At 42.0% G+C, this 17,951-nt stretch overlaps 2 protein-coding genes across 6 annotated transcripts in view; both read left to right on the top strand.

Moving 5' to 3' along the window:
- Nucleotides 1–313: 313 nt before the first annotated feature.
- On the top strand, nt 314–7,773 carry tram1 (translocation associated membrane protein 1). 2 transcript variants are annotated; one of them, XM_041066150.1, is made up of 11 exons: nt 314–602; nt 2,227–2,290; nt 3,391–3,509; nt 3,600–3,716; nt 3,817–3,875; nt 4,035–4,119; nt 4,346–4,416; nt 4,636–4,740; nt 4,894–5,037; nt 5,612–5,763; nt 6,037–7,773. In XM_041066150.1, the coding sequence occupies exons 1-11, from the start codon at nt 480–482 to the stop codon at nt 6,105–6,107; spliced, it is 1,110 nt and encodes a 369-aa protein (XP_040922084.1). In that variant the 5' UTR covers nt 314–479; the 3' UTR covers nt 6,108–7,773. The 2 variants fall into 2 exon arrangements, with proteins under 2 accessions (XP_040922084.1, XP_040922083.1); XM_041066149.1 differs by having other exon boundaries at nt 3,388–3,509.
- Nucleotides 7,774–8,794: 1,021 nt separating this feature from the next.
- ncoa2 (nuclear receptor coactivator 2) overlaps nt 8,795–17,951 on the top strand; it is a 52,864-nt gene continuing 43,707 nt past the window's right edge. For 2 of the 4 annotated variants that reach the window (XM_041065500.1, XM_041065497.1), the window contains exon 1: nt 8,795–8,914. The gene's annotated coding sequence lies outside the window, so the exon portion shown is untranslated. Of the gene's footprint in view, nt 8,915–10,256; nt 10,345–17,951 lie in introns of those variants that run through there. The other 2 variants (XM_041065499.1, XM_041065498.1) reach the window with 2 other exon arrangements.

Raw genomic sequence — 17,951 nt, 5'->3', positions numbered from 1 at the left:
AGTCTGTCCAGGGCCCAGAGGTATATTACTGCGTCATCAACCCCCACCTTGGGCTGACATGCAAATTGCAGTGGGCCTTGGTGTGGGCTCACCAGGGGTGAGACAGTGGTGGTTGGGAGGGCGCAGAAGAGAAGAGAAAGAGAGAGAAAAAAAAGTGGATGACAAACGGGATCTGTAATCACTGAGCTGTAGTCACCAGTCTTTATACTCCGAACCTCTAGGCTGCGATAGAGAGCCCCAGCTGTTTCTCTCCTGTGCGTAAAGAGTCTCGTTGGTCAGGCGCAGCGGCTCTCTCTCCGTGGACCCTCCCACCATTGAAGAGTGACACGCCATTCAATAGCTGCCTGGCCTTGTGATTGTCGGAAGCAGGAGGGAGCTTTGAGCCTTCTCGGACAGAAGGATAATAACATTACCTGTTAGAAACCGACTACATCTACGCTGCGCAGTGAAGCAAAAGTTGAATCCGAACCGCGTCCAACATGGGGATCCGAAAAAAGACTAACAAGAATCCACCGGTGCTGAGCCATGAGTTTGTCATCCAGAACCATGCAGACATTGTTTCCTGTGTTGCTATGGTGTTTCTCCTCGGGCTGATGTTTGAGGTAAGTCCCGTCCACATGTGGACTGGGTTTTTAATTGTGGACCACGAGGGGATGCTGGGCTGACCCAGCAGAGGGACCCGGGGTAGCCAGGACGCCGAATACTCCCCATCTGTTCTCCTGGAAACTGACATGGCTGTCCGATCTGTTCTTCACACTACTTCCTCTCTTGATCGAAAGTTTTCTGTGAACGATGGCCCCGCTTTTGTTTTGTCTTTTTCCCCTGAACGAGATTATCAACTCGTTCGTTTTGCTTGGTATTTTCAATAAGATCAGTTCTTTTAAATTTATTTTTTTTTTTTATTAAAGCGATGTGAGGAACTAGTGTTCACTTTCCATCTGGCTGCTTCCCATGTTGAAATCGATATTTTCAAAGCACTCGTCCAGGGGCCCCGCGGTTTGATCATATATATATAAAAAAAAAAGCAAAGTTACTTGTGCAACAGTATAAGTCGGGGTATTTGAGTATGTTGCAGGTTTGCAACATTGCATCGATCTTGGTACCATATTGTGCAACACTCTGGACTCGGTTAGTTTATGCGTAGATGTGTTACGTGGCAATCATACAGCGACTGAGAGGGCTGTCATCATCACTGAAACCCGCTTGCACCAAATCTGAAAGTTGTCCTTGGAACCAACGAGCGACTTAAAAAAAAAAAAAAAACTCGATCCTGGGGGCGAAGGCCCGAAAACCGGGACCTGTTCACACAGCATGATATGCTCCACGCCGGTCTGCTTTCACTCATATTTGGGCTTCGTTTTTTTAAAGTATGTTGCATCCTCAGTGAAAAGCAGCGCCATTGGCGTCAAGGGGCCCATCATTTAACCTGCTTCCTGTTTTCGTTTTTCAAAGTAAAATTCCCGTGTACTAACTTATTGCAACGAATGTGAGTACCGCGCTGACAGCATTTTAAAAGACAACATTTCCCACCGCAGTTTCGGAGGATAGAGCTGCGTGCATTTAATATCAGTTTGTTGCCCACGTAGCTCTTTTGTTGTGAAGGAGGACTGTGCAACTTCCTATTTTAAACTCTTCATTTAGATGTCTTGAAGCAGCTTTATTCCCCTTTCCTTCCTATACATTTTTTTGGTTGGATCATATCAGTCATATTGCAGCTATGTAATTATACTAATAACTTATTATACTGACAACTTATTATCCACAACAGAAATAAGAAAAGCAACTAATGTATTCCTGTATCTATTCTATTCTTTTTTCTATTTATTCTCTTCCCCAATCCCTTAAAAAAAGGAGTTTGCACTGTTTCTTCATCTTTTTTTCTAGTCTTACAATGTGGTCTCTTAGTTTGATGTTTTGTTTTTTTGTATTATAAGCCTCAATTTGCTATAAGACATTGCTAAGATAAAACATGCTATGACTTTGAAACCAATTAATTGTTTTTAAAGCTTAAAATCACAGTCACTTCATTACGGGTCTTGCAGGGAGTCCATTATATATTAATGCAATGCTCCACATTTTGAGTAACCATTGTAACCTGTTGGGTAATTGCAGTTTGGTGACATCCTTGTTTAAGTGACTGTCACATATGTGCATGTGTGCATGCTGTCATTACTAATATGTTCTTTTTTTTCTTTTTCTTTTTTTTTTTTTTTTTTACATCCACAGGTCACCTCAAAGTTTGCAGTGTTATTCATTACTGTCCAGTACAATGTCACCATTTCAGCAAACGGTAAGTTGAGCATTAAATTGATAGTTATAGGACGTGTGGGGAGAACAGATTGTTTCAGATGAGGTGTGGATGTGTTAAGGGTAATAGTGTGAGGTTCGGCTTTAACATATAATGCAGCATTTTCTCAGAGTTGTCTTGCTGGAAGCCTCTCATTTGGATTCTGGAGCGGTACTTGCGTGGCCTTACACAAACCCATTTGAGAGCTCTTTTTTTTTCCCTTTGGAGCTAAATTTAGTCCGCCTGATTTATAAAGTTCTCTTGTGGCAAGGTTGTGCCGGGCGAATTTGGGCTAAGGTGTAATATAGGCCTCTCAATTCAAGTCCTTCTCATTTCAAGGTTAACAGTTTCTTTGCCAACTTCTGATACCACTGAAAGAATGTACAACCTCAGAGCTTTTTCAAACTCTGCTCAACAGGCTGGAGGTCTGCAAGCTGCAAGCCGGTGATTCAGTTCTTATCTACCACTTACCTGCCTCTGTAACTTATTTACAGCCTGTATCAAATACAGCAAATAACACATAGAACCTAAATCTCTCTGCAGTGAAACACATGGGATGATGTTGTGTTTTTTCAGTCCTGACTTTTACAAATGACTGGACTGATTTCTTTCTGTGGTTGCGTAAACCTTGAGCCACAAGCTTTCTCAAACTATGTGCCAATGTATCGTCTGTCTCTATGCTACACCACATCACATTATTCAGCGCTTCGCAAATATCAAATTGCAGGCCGTATAGATAACATGTAACTTCGGACAGACAGAGGAGGCTCTGTGTGTAATAGTTACTGTGCTGATACAGTCTGCGAGTCTGGCATTTTCAGGATGGTGTAATACAGCACAGTCGAGACTCCCTAATCCAAACGCCTCACCTCAGGACTTAAGGTTCTTAAACCTGTGCATCACTTGGCTCAGTTGAATTAGAAGGGGCTCGACAGTTCATGTCTTGTGTCAGAAACCTGCAGCAACTGGGTACATTCCACGTTGTGATGTGAATGAAACACGTTACTACATAAAAGCAGAATTTAAAAAACAAATTGTGGTCATCATGATGACTCTGCACAACTTGTGTGTGTGTGTGTGTCCGTGTGCGTGCGCTGCAGAAGGCCCAGAGGAGACAGCTGTGAACCACTTCCACCACGGCATCAAGGACTTGGCCACGATCTTTTTCTACATGCTGGTGGCCATCATCATGCACGCCATCATCCAGGAGTATGTGCTGGATGTAAGTCAGACGAGCGTGCACACACTCGAATATACAGACTTGAATCTCTGTGACCAGTACAGCAGTGTTTATTGTTATTCATTTTGGCAGAAAATCAACAGGAAGAAGCATTTCTCTAAAACCAAGCACAGCAAGTTCAACGAGTCGGGCCAGCTCAGCGCATTCTACTTATTCTCCTTCGGCTGGGGCACAAGCATCCTGCTCTCTGTACGTACAGTAGCTAAGCTGGTATTGCTTTTGTTTACAAATGTTATAAGCCCCCAGAACTGTCCGTGATTGTAATTTAAATGCCCTCTGCTGCTCTTAGGAAAATCTCCTATCCAATCCAGTCGCCCTGTGGGAGGGATATCCCCATACACTGATGCCGTAAGTAGGCATATTATTTCTAAACTACAGCGTTGTGCGAAGGTTATTTGATGTGCATTTTGGTGCTTGTTATTCTGTTGTTTGTTGATTATTTTACAGGAAATTTAAGTGTGGGTGCATCGTATTACTTTTAATGTGGTAACTCCTGATTTCATTCAGATTCCAGATGAAATTCTACTTCATTTGTCAGCTGGGCTACTGGTTACACGCTCTCCCAGAGTTGTACTTCCAAAAGACAAAGAAGGTAAGTGTGTGTGTTTGGTGGGCCCATCATTTGTGGTCATCATGGTATAATGTGACGTACTGTAGCTTCTGTTTGGACCCCAAGGCTATTTCCTGTTTGACTTCCTCGGTTGTGTTGCATTGTCTCAAATAGTCATACTCCTTTTGCCTAATTCTATGTGCACAGCCACACTGCTGTAAATATTTTGACCATTTTTGGCCTCTCATCCTTTGTGTTTATGGTTTAGGAGGATATTCCGCGCCAGCTTGTGTACATCTTCCTGTACCTGGTCCACATTGCAGGCGCCTACATTCTTAAGTAAGAGCTGCTGTTTGAGAAAGGCTGAAATTCTGTGTTTGATTGCTTGGAGCCTGTGACATTTCTCTCGTGTTTGTACTCTGCCCTTCAGGAGAAAGTTACAAGCAAAGCAGCACTGTTTGCAGTCTGAACAGAACCTGAAGCCTCTCGAGTGGTGTACCACTGTGTTGTTCCTGTCAGTTGTAATAAAGGAGAATCATGTCTCCTCGTGTCTTTCAGTCTGAACCGTCTGTGTCTGGTCCTGCTTGTGTTGCACTACTTTGTAGAGCTGCTCTTCCACGTTTCCCGTCTCATCTACTTCAGCTATGAAAACAGACAAATGGGGTGAGTTCTCATTTCCTCCTTTTTTTGTGGTGCATGCTAATCATTTGTATGCATGTTTTAAAAAAAGCCCTAAGTGACATTTTTACCTACTAAGAATTGACCGACGGTGAGAGGTCTCAAATGCATCACCATGCTCATCCTCTCGTCTTCCAGTTTCACCATATGGGCCGTGTTGTTTGTCCTCGGACGGCTGCTCACCCTGTCCTTGTCTGTCCTCACCGTGGGCTTTGGCCTCGCCACAGCTGAGAATCAAGGCTTTGATTTGGCTACCGGAAACTTTAACATTCTTTTTGTGCGGTAAGTGTGTCGGAGAAGAGAAATGGGAACAGCTAAACCTAAAATCTTTTTTTAAAATGTACAGTTCATCCACCACCAAAAAAAACCCATCCACTTTATTACACTGAGAGCTTAAATCAACGTGTCCAGCTCATCTGATAACATCAGGTTAGCTGCTTGCTGTAGAATAAAGAAACAAGTGCTTCTTTCTAGACTCACCATGTAGCCCTGAGGTTCAACAATCATACAGGAAGAGCTCCTTTGTAAAAGAAGAAGAAGAGAGTTGTTCACCCACACCAGCTGTGATAAATTAGAATGAAATGTAACCATGCCAATGAGATAATTCTTCCTCTGTTGCTGTTTCCACACACACAATCTCATGTCGCTTTCTCTAGAGATAATGAGAGAAATTTAGAGATCTAGAGAAATTTATTGTAGCATTGTAAGAAAACAAAATCCTAAAATTTTTATGGCTTCATAACAGACTGCTTTGAATATTGATTATCTGTGAATGACTAACATTTCAGAGTAGAATTTGTTATTTTGTAACATGCATGCTTTTAATGACCTTTTGACTGTTTCCTCTTTCTACCAGAATAACTGTCCTGGCCGCTATCTGCCTCACTCAGGCCTTCATGATGTGGAAATTTATCAACTTTCAGCTGCGCCGGTGGAGAGAGCATGCCCAACCTCAGACCTTGAAAAAGAAACAAGTTCCTTCCAAGAGCAAATCAAAGAAAGACAAAGGTGAGGGAACGAGGACGTAGGATGGAGTGCGTTTACTTGTGTGTGTTTAAGTACCACACGTTTTCCCAAACGGTAAAATGAATAACAAAACACAGGCTCCTTAAACGAAACACGCAAAAGCCAAAAAAGAGGAAGGTATTAAAATAAGGTGGCATATTGGAGAATACAAGTCATACTTTCATTTCTTCACACGAAACACCATATTAAATGCATCATATCCGTGCTTACCTGCTCTTTACATGGGACTAACTTAGACGTGTGCTTCGTTTTCAGCCAACGGAGTAAATGGAGTGAACTCCCATGGAGCTGATTCACCAAGAGCAAGAAAAGAGAAGTCCTCATAAATAATTTCCCCTCAGCCCATCCTATCACCCCCTTCTCAAAGAGCCGTCTCTCTTCCCGTGCCTCTGTGGCTGTGCCCAACCAACAGACCCTCCGGTTCTCCACCATGATAAACATTTTCAGCTCCCACACAGGACTGACCTCCCAGCTGGACTTCAGAGGGCCAGAATGCATTTAGCTTTGCTTGTCACCAGTCGTCCAGCACGCCTTGATTTGAGAATCATTGCTCTGCTGTGCCATTTCGAAATGAAAAGAAAAAGAAAAACAAATTCAGAAATAAACTATGAAAAAAAAGACCTTATTTAAGAAGTGCCTATTGATACGGATTGTTTTGTACAGGGTGTTGTAATTTTAAAATTTCAGGAATGATGACTTCAGTGTTTAGTGTTTCTCCAAGTCAGGCCATTTCATGATTTTCCTAAATACTGTATATGCCAGCTTGTGTTTTATTTCCATTTTGTCTTTTTTTTTGGATATCTTCCAGCTCAGCTCTTCTTCTTTTCCATGAACTTCTGTCTCTTGTTTTGCAACCATTGTATGAAGTTTATGAATTTCCTTGTGATATCTTGTTATTTTTCCATGACTGGAGATTGCATACAGTCTTATTATAATCTCCATCTTTAGGATATGGCTGGGTTTCACGACCACAGACTGTTCAAACCCGCACAGCAAGACATTGTTGCTGTGTTTTCACCACGTCACTCACCAACACACCTTAGACGGAACGAGAGGTAGAACATGGAAGTGGTTTTCAAAAACCCGCTCATGGATAGAATAAGGGAGAAATAACCAAGGAAAACCAGAGACATCACCCTGTAATCCTAAAGAAGATTCACTGCTCAGTATTGTGCAAAACGTCCAGCAAAGACAAAGTATTTAATTATTACAGTTCAGAACTGCTTTGTAATCACAACAGAACATGTCCCTTGTCATGCAATTAAATTGAATCTATTGCAGTTCCACCTGCAATACTGTTAATGAATAAACATACCTCATGCTTTAGTTTTGAGTGATTATAATATCATTTTATTAGAGATGGAAAGGACAGAATCAGGCGAAACATCCCTTTAGCTAGTTAGACTGAACCTTGTATGTCCCCCTTCATTTGTTTTTCAGTAAAATGGGTTCATTGTATTTGTTTGACCTTGCACATTATTGCTTGTCTTAAAATGTCCCTGAGAATGATTTGTGAAAGCATGGACCGGAAACAAGAAAACCATATTTTGCTTGGCTTTACCCCAAACCCACTACTGACTGTGCCAAATGAGTCTTGAATTTGTTGGTGATATATGCCTTTTTTTTGTGTGCGTAAAATGAATTTACAAAGCAATACAGTGCAGTCAACTGTGTTGTAAGAATCAATCACCTAGGTAACACTGGCTTATTCTAAAGAATAAACCCATTTACTAATTTTAGATGTACAGCAATGAGTCATGCCCCCCCCCCCCGTACGTCAGAAGTGGTTGCAGTTTTCTCAACTTCTCCTGAGGATTTATCTAATCTGCAAAGGAATAAAATGTTTTATTGAAAACGGGAGCCATCCGAATTATTATTTGGCTGTGTTAGCAGCAGCGTGTACTTTATACATCTTATATTTTGTCTTGGGATACAAGATAAAAAATAAAAATAAAAATAAAAAATAAAAAATTATAATTATTATTATTAAAATTGGAGCATGGTGTTATGTAAGAGATGGCCTGGTCATTATTTTGTTACCAAACAAGATTGCTAAAAACAAAACCAAAAAGGAGAAATAATTAAATGTCACTATAAATACTGAGGTCATCAGTTCTTTCCACATTTGGCTGTGGTACAATTTAAGATAAGTTAGAAACCACGGTGGTGCCGCTTCGCATTTTCGCCGCATGGTGGCGGTGTTGCACAGGTTTTGCAGGAGAGAAAATCGCTCGTTGCTTTGATCCGTGGATAGTTGACCACACAGTGAAAACCAAGCTCGGGTAGAAGAAGTGGGACGCAGTTAATTTTAAATTCTCCAAAACGTGTAATCTCTGCTTACCATTTGTGTTTGAATACATATAGTTCACTTTTCAAAATAGCCACCGAAGTGACATGGCTTTAAAAAAAAAATCTTACCCCCCATTGCACATTTTTTTCCTCATCACTCGTTACTGCCAGTGATTAGTGTTATAGCAACAGTGATATCTTAAAATTAACTAGACTCGATTGAAATTGTGCTTGAGTGATGACTGCTTTCCTTTTACCATCCTTTTTTTCCCCCTCACACGTTATTTTATAGGCTGACATAAATCTTTATGGCCGTAAATTCACACACAGTGGTGTAGATGTACCAGCGTAACATTTATATCACACTTAATACAATTTGTTTTTAAATATATATATAATTAGAAACATAAGTTAGGATGTGTGGGGGTCACAGTTGGACCACAATGAGAACCACAACACACATTCTTTAAAACATTACTGACATTCGTGACACAGTCGCTGTTTCTTTACAAGTAACTGTAAGAGGCTGTCAAATTAAATATCGACGAACTGATGCTGCTGAATCAATTTGCGAGCACCGTGTCACCCTAACAGGTAAATCGCCGTAGGGGTTGCTCACGAACCCCCCGGCGGTAACTGAGTCGATACTGCTGGAGCCCCGTGATGTGGTTTGGTGTGGGGGAGGATAGCACCAGCCAGATAAACACTCAGTATTGGTTTGCAGAGCAGGAGTAACATGGCGGCACAGTTAGCCAGCAGAAATGTTGTTTCACTACCGCGAAGGTCAGAGCTGCTTCTGATAAACGGAATTTAACAGCGAGGACACGGCCGAAAGTATTAAATCGTAAGTAGCCACACGCGTTGGTGATCGTTGTAGAGACGGGACATGGTGTTTTGGTTGTGAAATCCATGATCCAGTGCGAGGTCTTCAATCTCGGTTGTGTGTCTGTCTGGCACAGGCTCTCCCTTCGGCGTTAGCTTATTAGCAAGCGTTAGCTTCTTGGCTAAGCTCGCCGTTTGTGTCAATAGTGTTTTCTGCAGCAAACTCAATTAGACGGCTCGGACAGCGAGCTTGCAAGCGAGTTATTGCAATGTTTATGAGTCGTTTTTTATTCGGTGGCGGTACGGCCACATGGACATTTAACGTAAAGTGAAATGTACCCTGCACAATACTTTCATATGTCATTGTTTTTTTTTGTGCTGAGTGAGCAAGTGACCGTGCATACAACACCGGGCGAAGTTCGCCAGTATAGCAGGAACGTAGTTAGCATGCTAACTGTTTAGCCGCAGGCTAGTCTGACTGGTTCAGCGTCGTTGTCAGAATATATGAGTGAGGCAGGACAGTTCTCACCACCATGTGTTTGAGCGGGCTGTTAACCTTGGTTGTTGTGATGTTTACCATGCCTCTTCACCGTTTGCTACGTTAGGTAAGTTGACGGAATTTCTACATTTGTTCAGGATGCAGGGACCGTTCTCTCTCTCTTTTTTTTTTTTTTTTTTTTTTTTGCTGAACTAATGCTCTCTTGTGTTTGGTTGGCGTTGCTGTGCATTGTCGAGGTGCTCTACTGATGGGGCTAGTTAGCAGCCAAGCCACAATGTGAACACTTTGACACTTACACCAGCAGTTTCAAACATTTGAGAAAAGTATTCAGAAAGTTGTCCGTGGTTCTGCGCTCAAAGGCTGGGGGAGGAAAGGTCTGCAGGGCGCTTTGCAGCTCGTGGGGACATTGCTTTCCAAAATTGTCAGAAAACTTAAAAATAATCTTTAAAACAATTAGGTGGCAGTGCACTTGTTAGAGGCTCGCGTAGGCTTTGTTGTGGAGATAAACAGAGGCAGGACCTTTAACTGAGTACGGAAGAGGATGTGTGAAAATGTAAGGCACTAATGCAGTATGGAGGAATGCAGCTTAGAGGGCTGACTTGTGTGTTGCATTGTTGTGCTTGTGTTGAGAGTGCAGTGCACTGCCTCTGAAGGCTGTCCTGTTCGGCTGATTCAGGACTATACAGGCAGACAGCTTTTGCCATTTCAATGACTGTCAACGCTCCTCTCAGTAATGCTGGGGGAACGCATCCCTGGAACCAGTTGAGCAGTTTCTGTTGCATCACTCTGCCCACCTGATGGTGCACGGTATTCGTGTCACATCACTGATAGGAGATTTAACATGACATGTTGTTCAGCTGCGGTTTGGCTGCGACTTTGGGGCTCCTGTGAAGATGTGTTGTGATGGATTTCAGTCAGATCTGCCCCCGAGGCATATGCAAAGTAAACTCTCAGTAAGTCTAACTGAAACACCTTTGGCATGTTCTTCATGTTTTGGCCAGAGTGTATACAATGAGGAGTTTAAAGATGTGTGTTTATTCCTGTCAAATGCATGCATGTGTTGTCTGTTAACCACTTAAAACAGGCTACTGCTGCCAGCCTGAAAAACATTTTATCTCCAAGGCATAGTGCCTGAACTTATTGACTTTTTAATTTGCAGTGTAACAAAACTCACATTCTTCAAGTTTTTTTTTCTTTGGATTGTGAGAGATCAAACTGTTTGTCCTTGAAAGACAGGACAAGTCAAGAAGTAAAATTTCCTGCTAAACTGACCTGATTTTAATTTTGAGAGTGTGTTAGATGAGGACATGGAGCAGGCATATGGTGTCTCTGTGAAAGCCCCTCTCCTAGTTACAAGGAATGCAGTCTGTTCCAGATGCAAGCATGTGTTTATACAGTATGTAGTCTTGCACAAGCTTTTATTGGTTGTTTTATGTTTAGGTAGAAGCCCACTAAACTGAATTAAGAATCATATAACAGGGCTATTGTCTTTGCCTCATCTTGGAAAAATTAGTTTTATGTCATTTCAGCATAACATAAAATAACGTGTTCTGCTGCATGCCAGAGAATGACTGATCGCAACAGTCCAGGAATTCTTGCAAGTGTTTATAACTACCTATATGTGGATATTTATAACTGACTGAAGGTTTTCTTATGTTGACTTAGCTCAGTTCACGTAATGAGTATGATCTAGAAGTAGTTCTTTCCCTGAACACACTGTAAAACACTACTGTAGCAACAGGTGACAACAACCTCTACGTCCACATTCTATTCTCATTCTGGTTAGTTGTCTTGTCCTCTCACTCTGTGCTCCACCAATCCCTGCAGTTTCCTTCACACACCTCCACCTTTTTATATTGCTGTTTAGCTCTCCATGTTCAGTGTGTGTTCATAATTCCGTAAAACAAAGCAGCAGGTTCCAGTGCACTTGGAGACGAACCTATCATCTTGTAATCGCTGACTTTTGCCCTGTGATAGGTTGCTTTGTTGCATCACCTGAGTGATACTGTAATCATTTTGACCCTTGTTCTGTGGCAAACGCTGCCAGTTCTTTGGTTGTTGCCTGTCACTGTTGGACTAATATCTTAGTCCAGTAATGAGTTTTTTTGTACTTCAGCCCTGCTGTAATGTCAAATTAACTGTAGCTTTAATCCTTTGTGATTTACGTAGGCTTTTTAAAGTCTTCACAACATCAAAAATGCCAAATTTCTTTGGTTCCATCTTCTCCCATGTGAATATTTGCAGGTTTCTTTAGTCTCCTAGGATTGTAAACTGAATATCTTTGGGTTTTGGACTACATGTCAAACAGAGCCCTATACAGGGGCCTTCTGAAATAATTAATAATTTTTGAGGTCATCTGTGTTCTCAGTTCTCATCTCATTTTTCCCCTTTTTTCTTCTTTTTTCCCCTCTTTTTCTTCCTTTTTTGAGTCAAATTAAATTTATACTTGGTATTCATACATTGATTGAATTTTTTTTCTCACAAATTCAAGTGAAATTTGGAGGGTTTTTTTTAAAATTCCAAATAAATGCATTGCATGACACATAAAATGAATGTGGAGGTGAATTCCTAATCGCATGAGTTCGCCATGTAATTCTGGCCCATTGTTGTAAGGGCATTAGGGTTTATTTAAGCAACTGAACTTATTTCAGGCTTGCAACCAAAGCCCCATTCAAATCATAATCAGTTTTAGAAGAATGAACACATTCACAACACTCACCTCTACGCCTTTGACTCATTACTGGAACTCTTCAGAAAAACCTGCACTTTTAGAAGTGCCACATTCTGTATCATCTTAAGGCTTAAGATTACGTATGACACCTAAACAATGTAAGAAACATTTCTTATAAAATTATGACATAAATCCCTGTCACATTTTACCAGTCAACTACACTGCTCCTCTTGTTTCCATGCACTTTTCTTTGCTAACAACATTAAGTTGACTCATTTGAACCAGGCTGGAAAATGACATCCCTGTCTCTACTCCTTAGTATGGCCACCTCCTGAACTACACCATGCCCCTCTGTCTTGCACAGGCTCTTTAATGTGTACTGCTGGGTTCCTTTTTAAAAAAAAAGAAGTTCAGTGCTGTATGTTGTCAAATGACAACATACAGCACTGAGAGGCTGGTAGGAATCTGGGCTTTCATAAGGATGTTGCAAAGTGTTACTGCCCTTGCTCAAATCTGCACATTCCACTCAAGGAGTTATTGCTTTGCCTTCGGCAAAGTCTACTCTGGCCAGAGCAGTTAAAGGCAATTTGTGAAGCTTTGGAATTATTAACATTTCCCACTCTTTGATTTATGTTTTTCAAATTAATAAATTACATTCAGCGGCTGAGCCCAAACTGGAAGATACAGTAGAGTTTCGGTGTGCGATAAGACAAGTCAAACAAACACAAACACACAAGATACCGTTTGGCTTCCACTCAAGTTTAGTTGTAACAAATGGAGAGACATTGTGTTATCTGTCCATCACATGCTGTATAAGGTCCACTGTGTGTTCTTGACATGATGCACCCCTCCCCCCTGGTATCTGTTTGCCTTGTCTCACTGGGCATCTCACCCTGCTGGTTCTGCGTTTGTGTTGTCATGGAAACAGCAGTGTGACAGATCCTGGGTGGGCGTGAGGGATGAGCTGTGGGGTAATGGCCAGGTTTTTACAGCAGAGAGAAAGAGGATGGTGGTTGGGGTTGGGGGGGGGGGGGGGGGGCAGACGAGCGACGTCTAAAGCGAGGCAGAGATGTTTGATGGAAAGCTGAGAGGGCTTTGACATGGAAGAGGCGGAGCGGGGAGTATTTACTCCCTCTTTGCTTCAAGGCATGTTGTCATTGTCTTGTTTAGCTGACCTCAAATCAGCCATCCCATCTATCTGTGCCGGGAGTAGATACTGTCTTGTTAACAGCAGCCTGTACAGGACCCTTTTTTTTGTGCTTTTACTGATTCTGCGTGTTCTACAGAAATGATCCAAGTACAGAACTTGTCATGTAAGAGTTGAGAGATAAATTACAGTGCTTGACAGGAGCGATTCCCATGACGTAACCGTTGTTTGGTGCTAATATTGAGCCCAAATTTGCTCTTGGATAGCTTTCACCTTTAGTTTGCACACCCAGTGTTTGGCCATCAAGAGGACTAATATGTGAATAGCCATGGTATAGAGTACACATTTACAAAAGTAATATGTCAAAATATTTAAGGGCCTCTGAATATTAGCAAACAAATGCTCTGTTAAAGTGTCCTTGACTTGTCTGTGAGCATTTTCCAGGTGGAGTAATTGCCTCTGGCAGTCACTTTGTGTTAGAATGATATGGCGAGTTATTTGAGAGTTATTTGAACCTGTAATGTTTTTAAAACTGAGATTTGTAACATCACACCGTGGACTGCCTCTACCTTTTACTCCCACGGAGACTCCACCAGGGCTCCGAGGATCTTGAGGCTCACAGGCAATCCAATGATTTCGACAGTCCACGCTCCTCTACTTATGTAGGTCAGCCACAGCAAACTGCATATTGATCTCCCAAGCTAAATGATATTGGTGGTGGTGTCTGTTGCTCATTGCTAAGAAGGTGCCCTTAGCCAGTTTGGCTTGAACAGAGGAGATGACAGAGGTCACATGACTGTATGACAGTGCTTCTGCAGCTGTTTTGCCTTGTGTTGTGCGACTGGTATTGCTTAGTTGTACAATATGGTGCATCTAGAAACTGTTACTATATTGAACATGTAAGTAGCTCGTTTTATCAGGCTTCCTTTGCTCTTTCCACAGTCATCAAAGGTGTAATAACACTAGGCAAGATAATGGTAATAAAATTAACAATTTAAATAGCACATATTTGAACGTAGGAGATTTCAAGCCTCAAGAATAACAAACGGTGATCATAAAGATAGGAGATGGTGTTCTCTAAATTGATGCATGACAGGATGCAGTTGTAGATAAAGGTTAGGGAGTGTGCTTTGAAGTCTTAATTTGTGCGAGCGGGAGAGCAGCCTTTCCCTCTGCCACAATGTGTTTGTGGCATCGGGTGCTGGCGAGGGTGCTAGCATGTGGTTGGCACCTTTCCCACTGCCCAGGGTGGAATCCTTGGCACCGAGGGAGGGAGAGAAAACTTGGATTGAGCAAGCCGCCTGCTGGAGTCGGGTGGGTGGTCCAAAAATATGCAGCGTGATCGGTCCCGAGAAAATCTAGTATACAGTCCTTATGGTGGAGTGGAGGTAAACAGCAGCCGGTCATCACCGTCGCAGGCTGGGCCTAGGTAGTATGGACTGACGTGCAGAGCAGCAGCATTTCTCACTCGCTTGTCATAAAGCCAGAGGAATGTGAGGATTCAGTTTCAGGCTTTTCATTTCTGTACACATTGTGAGGGTCAAATTCTGACCAGCATGATTTCTCTTTCCCTCTCTATCTCTCTTTCTTTCTGTCTCTGGCTCTGTGCTGACTCAGCAGTGTTCCTTCAGTGACCTATAATATGGTTTTGCTTGCTTTATCTTTACTGTTTCGAGCAGGGGGGTAGGGAATCTCCTTAGCTGACCCGTGTTTTCCAAACCATGCTGTACGGCGAGGTATACAGTAGGTTAATGTTATGACTAAATTAAGCCCAAACCCATCAGCTGAAGTACTTGTTTTCCTTTTATCAATCACAGAGAGCATAAAACGTCGCACAGGTTCATGAGCCTCGTATAACGCCCCGTTAACTCCCGCAATGAACCATAAATGGTGAATGAAACGAGCAACACGGATACGAGGACACGGTGCGCATGCAAATGAGCACTTCATTAAGTTACCTGACGGACATGCGGCAGTATCTAACAGGTTATTTTAAATTAACAAGTAATCCAGCAATAGTCCATATAATTTCAGAAATGATATTCATCGTGCCTATGTGATATCATAAAACTTTGTTTGCCTGACAATTAGTACATTAAGTTCTCAGTGTACATTAATGTAGAACAGAGTGTACCAATTAATTTCTATTTGAGAAGGTATAATCAGCTAATTATTTGATTAGAAAAAGAGATAAATGATTCTGTTTATAAGTATGAAAATAAAGAATGAAAGCCTAGCATAGAGTGTAGCATAGAGGGGATGATTGGGAGTTTCACATAAGAAAGGTTATTGTTAGGTGGTGACCTGACATGACCCACACGTACGTACTTGCTTAACATACAAGGCCCGATGTAAAGTAAAAGTCATGCAAGCAGAATATATCCATCAAGAGTTTTCCTTCACTGATGTGTGAGATACAGTTAGATTGTCAGGGCTTCAGATCCACTTGTACAGAATTGAGGTTTTACTTTTATGGATTCTATGTCTAAGATGCTCACCTAATGTAAACGTGAAGCTCCAGTGCTTCCTCTATTTTTCAAGGCTGCAAGCTGAGAGAAATGCACTGCACCTGCTGTGTTGATTGTAATGAGCAGCAATATGGCACTTTCACTTGTTTTTTCGCTTCTTTTTTCTTGGGCAGATTGTTTTTTATGGGATTTGTTGATAGATTTGTCTTGTCCTTTTTAATGTGGCATAGAGAGGAAAGAAAGCATTCTCTTTCCCCACTTTACCTTCATACAGTTAGCCCATGCCCTACCTATGTTTTACAAATCAAGATACTGAGTACAACCCCCTCCCCATCTTCGTAAGCTCAAGGCTATTTTATGGGGGCGGCCGTGGCGCAGCAAGTTAAGCGTGCGGCTTTGGACTTGGAGGTCGGAGGGTCGCTGGTTCGATTCCTCGACCAAGCACAACGGATACGCACAAGGGTGGAGACGCCCCCCCCTCTGCGACCATGGCCGTGGTGCCCCTGAGCAAGGCACCGATCTACCCCAGCTCCCTTCATGCTTCTAAGCATGTGCATGCTTGTGTGTGTTTCGCCCACTTTGTGTGGGTAAAATGCAGAGAGTAATTTCCCCAGGAGGGATCAATAAAGTATAAACTCAAACTTAAACTTATCTTTAATATCAAAGGGTGCTTAAATTCCTAAGATTTTAGAAAGACTTTAAAACTTAAAATTTTAAAAATCCTTTCATTTTGGTATTTATATTTTTATCCTGCTAATGTTAACTCAGAATTTTATTAATTGTGTTTGTGATTTATACATCCAAGCACTGAAATGCTGGCTAATTTAATTAGACTGTTCCCCTAAACAGAACAGGCAAATTACCTATATTTGTCCCTCATGGACTATGTGAGTGTGCATGTGTTTGTTTGCATGTTAAAGAGCTTCTATTCATGCCTTTACTCCAGAGATTTGTGGTTTTGGCACCTGAAGATGTGGGCCGTCAAAACAAAACCGCTTCCCATCTCATCTGGCAGTGGAGTACAAAACAAAGGCACTCATTGGAGAGGGAATTACACAAAAGAGGCAGAGCTGTGATATTACACTGATGCTCCTGCTACAGGAGCTGAGTGACAGTATCTCTATTTGAAAGCACATTGTGGGGGATCTTGTGAGATCTTTGACCCTAGGTAGATTTCAAAACAGGAGATGTAGAATTTCAGACATCTCAGAAGATGTCATCCTGTTCTTCACATCTCCCCATAGTCACATGTTCCACCCTAAAAAAAAAAAAAATAGATAATGAATCAGCATTTTGGACTCTACCTGTGCCAGAAGTGAAGAAGACCAGAGTCCCGTTTGACCTGGTGGGATTTCATCAGTGGTCGGTGGCTGATTTTGGTGCAAATGGAGGAGTGTACCTCACATTGTTCATTCTTAGCAGGTTGATACCATATCTGTCGTTCTTAACTAATTCTTTAATGTCCATATTTGATATCGGCAAGCACCATTCGAATGTGTGGTGATATAATCAGTTATTTCACAGAAAGCTCGATCTGAAAAAACACTGTTTTAGCTCTGGCTCTGTCAGTGACCCGCTTCACTAAATAGAGGTTAAATAGCCTTAGTTGTAGGGTCTACCTGACCTGGCTGTCACTGAGTGTTTCGGGGACTGTGAAAATGGAGAGAATGACAGAGAAGGAGGGAGAGAGGGAGAGAAGGCTGCTTCACTTTTCACTTTGCTCTGTCTGGTCCAATTACATGTTCCACTGTCAGAGCAGCAGCGCTCTTAATCAGGTAATGCTGGGGTTTAAAGTCATCCCCCTAAACGTGCTCCACAGATTATTACCCTGCTCACACTTTGGTTCAGTGGAGCAGAAAAACCGCTAAGAACCTCTTCCTCTGTCCTATCTACTTTCCTCTACCTAATTTAAATCTAAATGGAACTACTTTTGTTTAGTAGTGTCTTGCAGATATGTCAGACTTTTGTCTGTGCGTTTGCTGTGAGACTGAGCATTGGCCTGTCACATTGTCTCAGTCTCTGGCTGATAAAGTGACATAGTTGTGTCAGCTGATCTCCTCTTCCCCTCCCCTCTTTGCTAACATGGCACCTCCTTATCCTTAGTCTGCTTCCACTGTATAGCCTCAGGCCTCCACGGGAACTAATTCCTTACAAACTGTGACAGGCAATAAAAGATGGTGGACACACAAACACACATACACACACATGCACGCAAACACAAGCACAATAGATATGCAGTTGACATGCAGACCAGTCACAAGATGAGCTCCAGAT

This window comes from Toxotes jaculatrix, chromosome 20, assembly GCF_017976425.1.
Source record: "Toxotes jaculatrix isolate fToxJac2 chromosome 20, fToxJac2.pri, whole genome shotgun sequence".
In the NCBI taxonomy this organism is placed as follows: Eukaryota; Metazoa; Chordata; class Actinopteri; family Toxotidae; genus Toxotes; species Toxotes jaculatrix.
The sequence above is the reverse complement of the archived record's forward strand: the minus strand, read 5'-3'. Positions and strand labels throughout refer to the sequence as shown.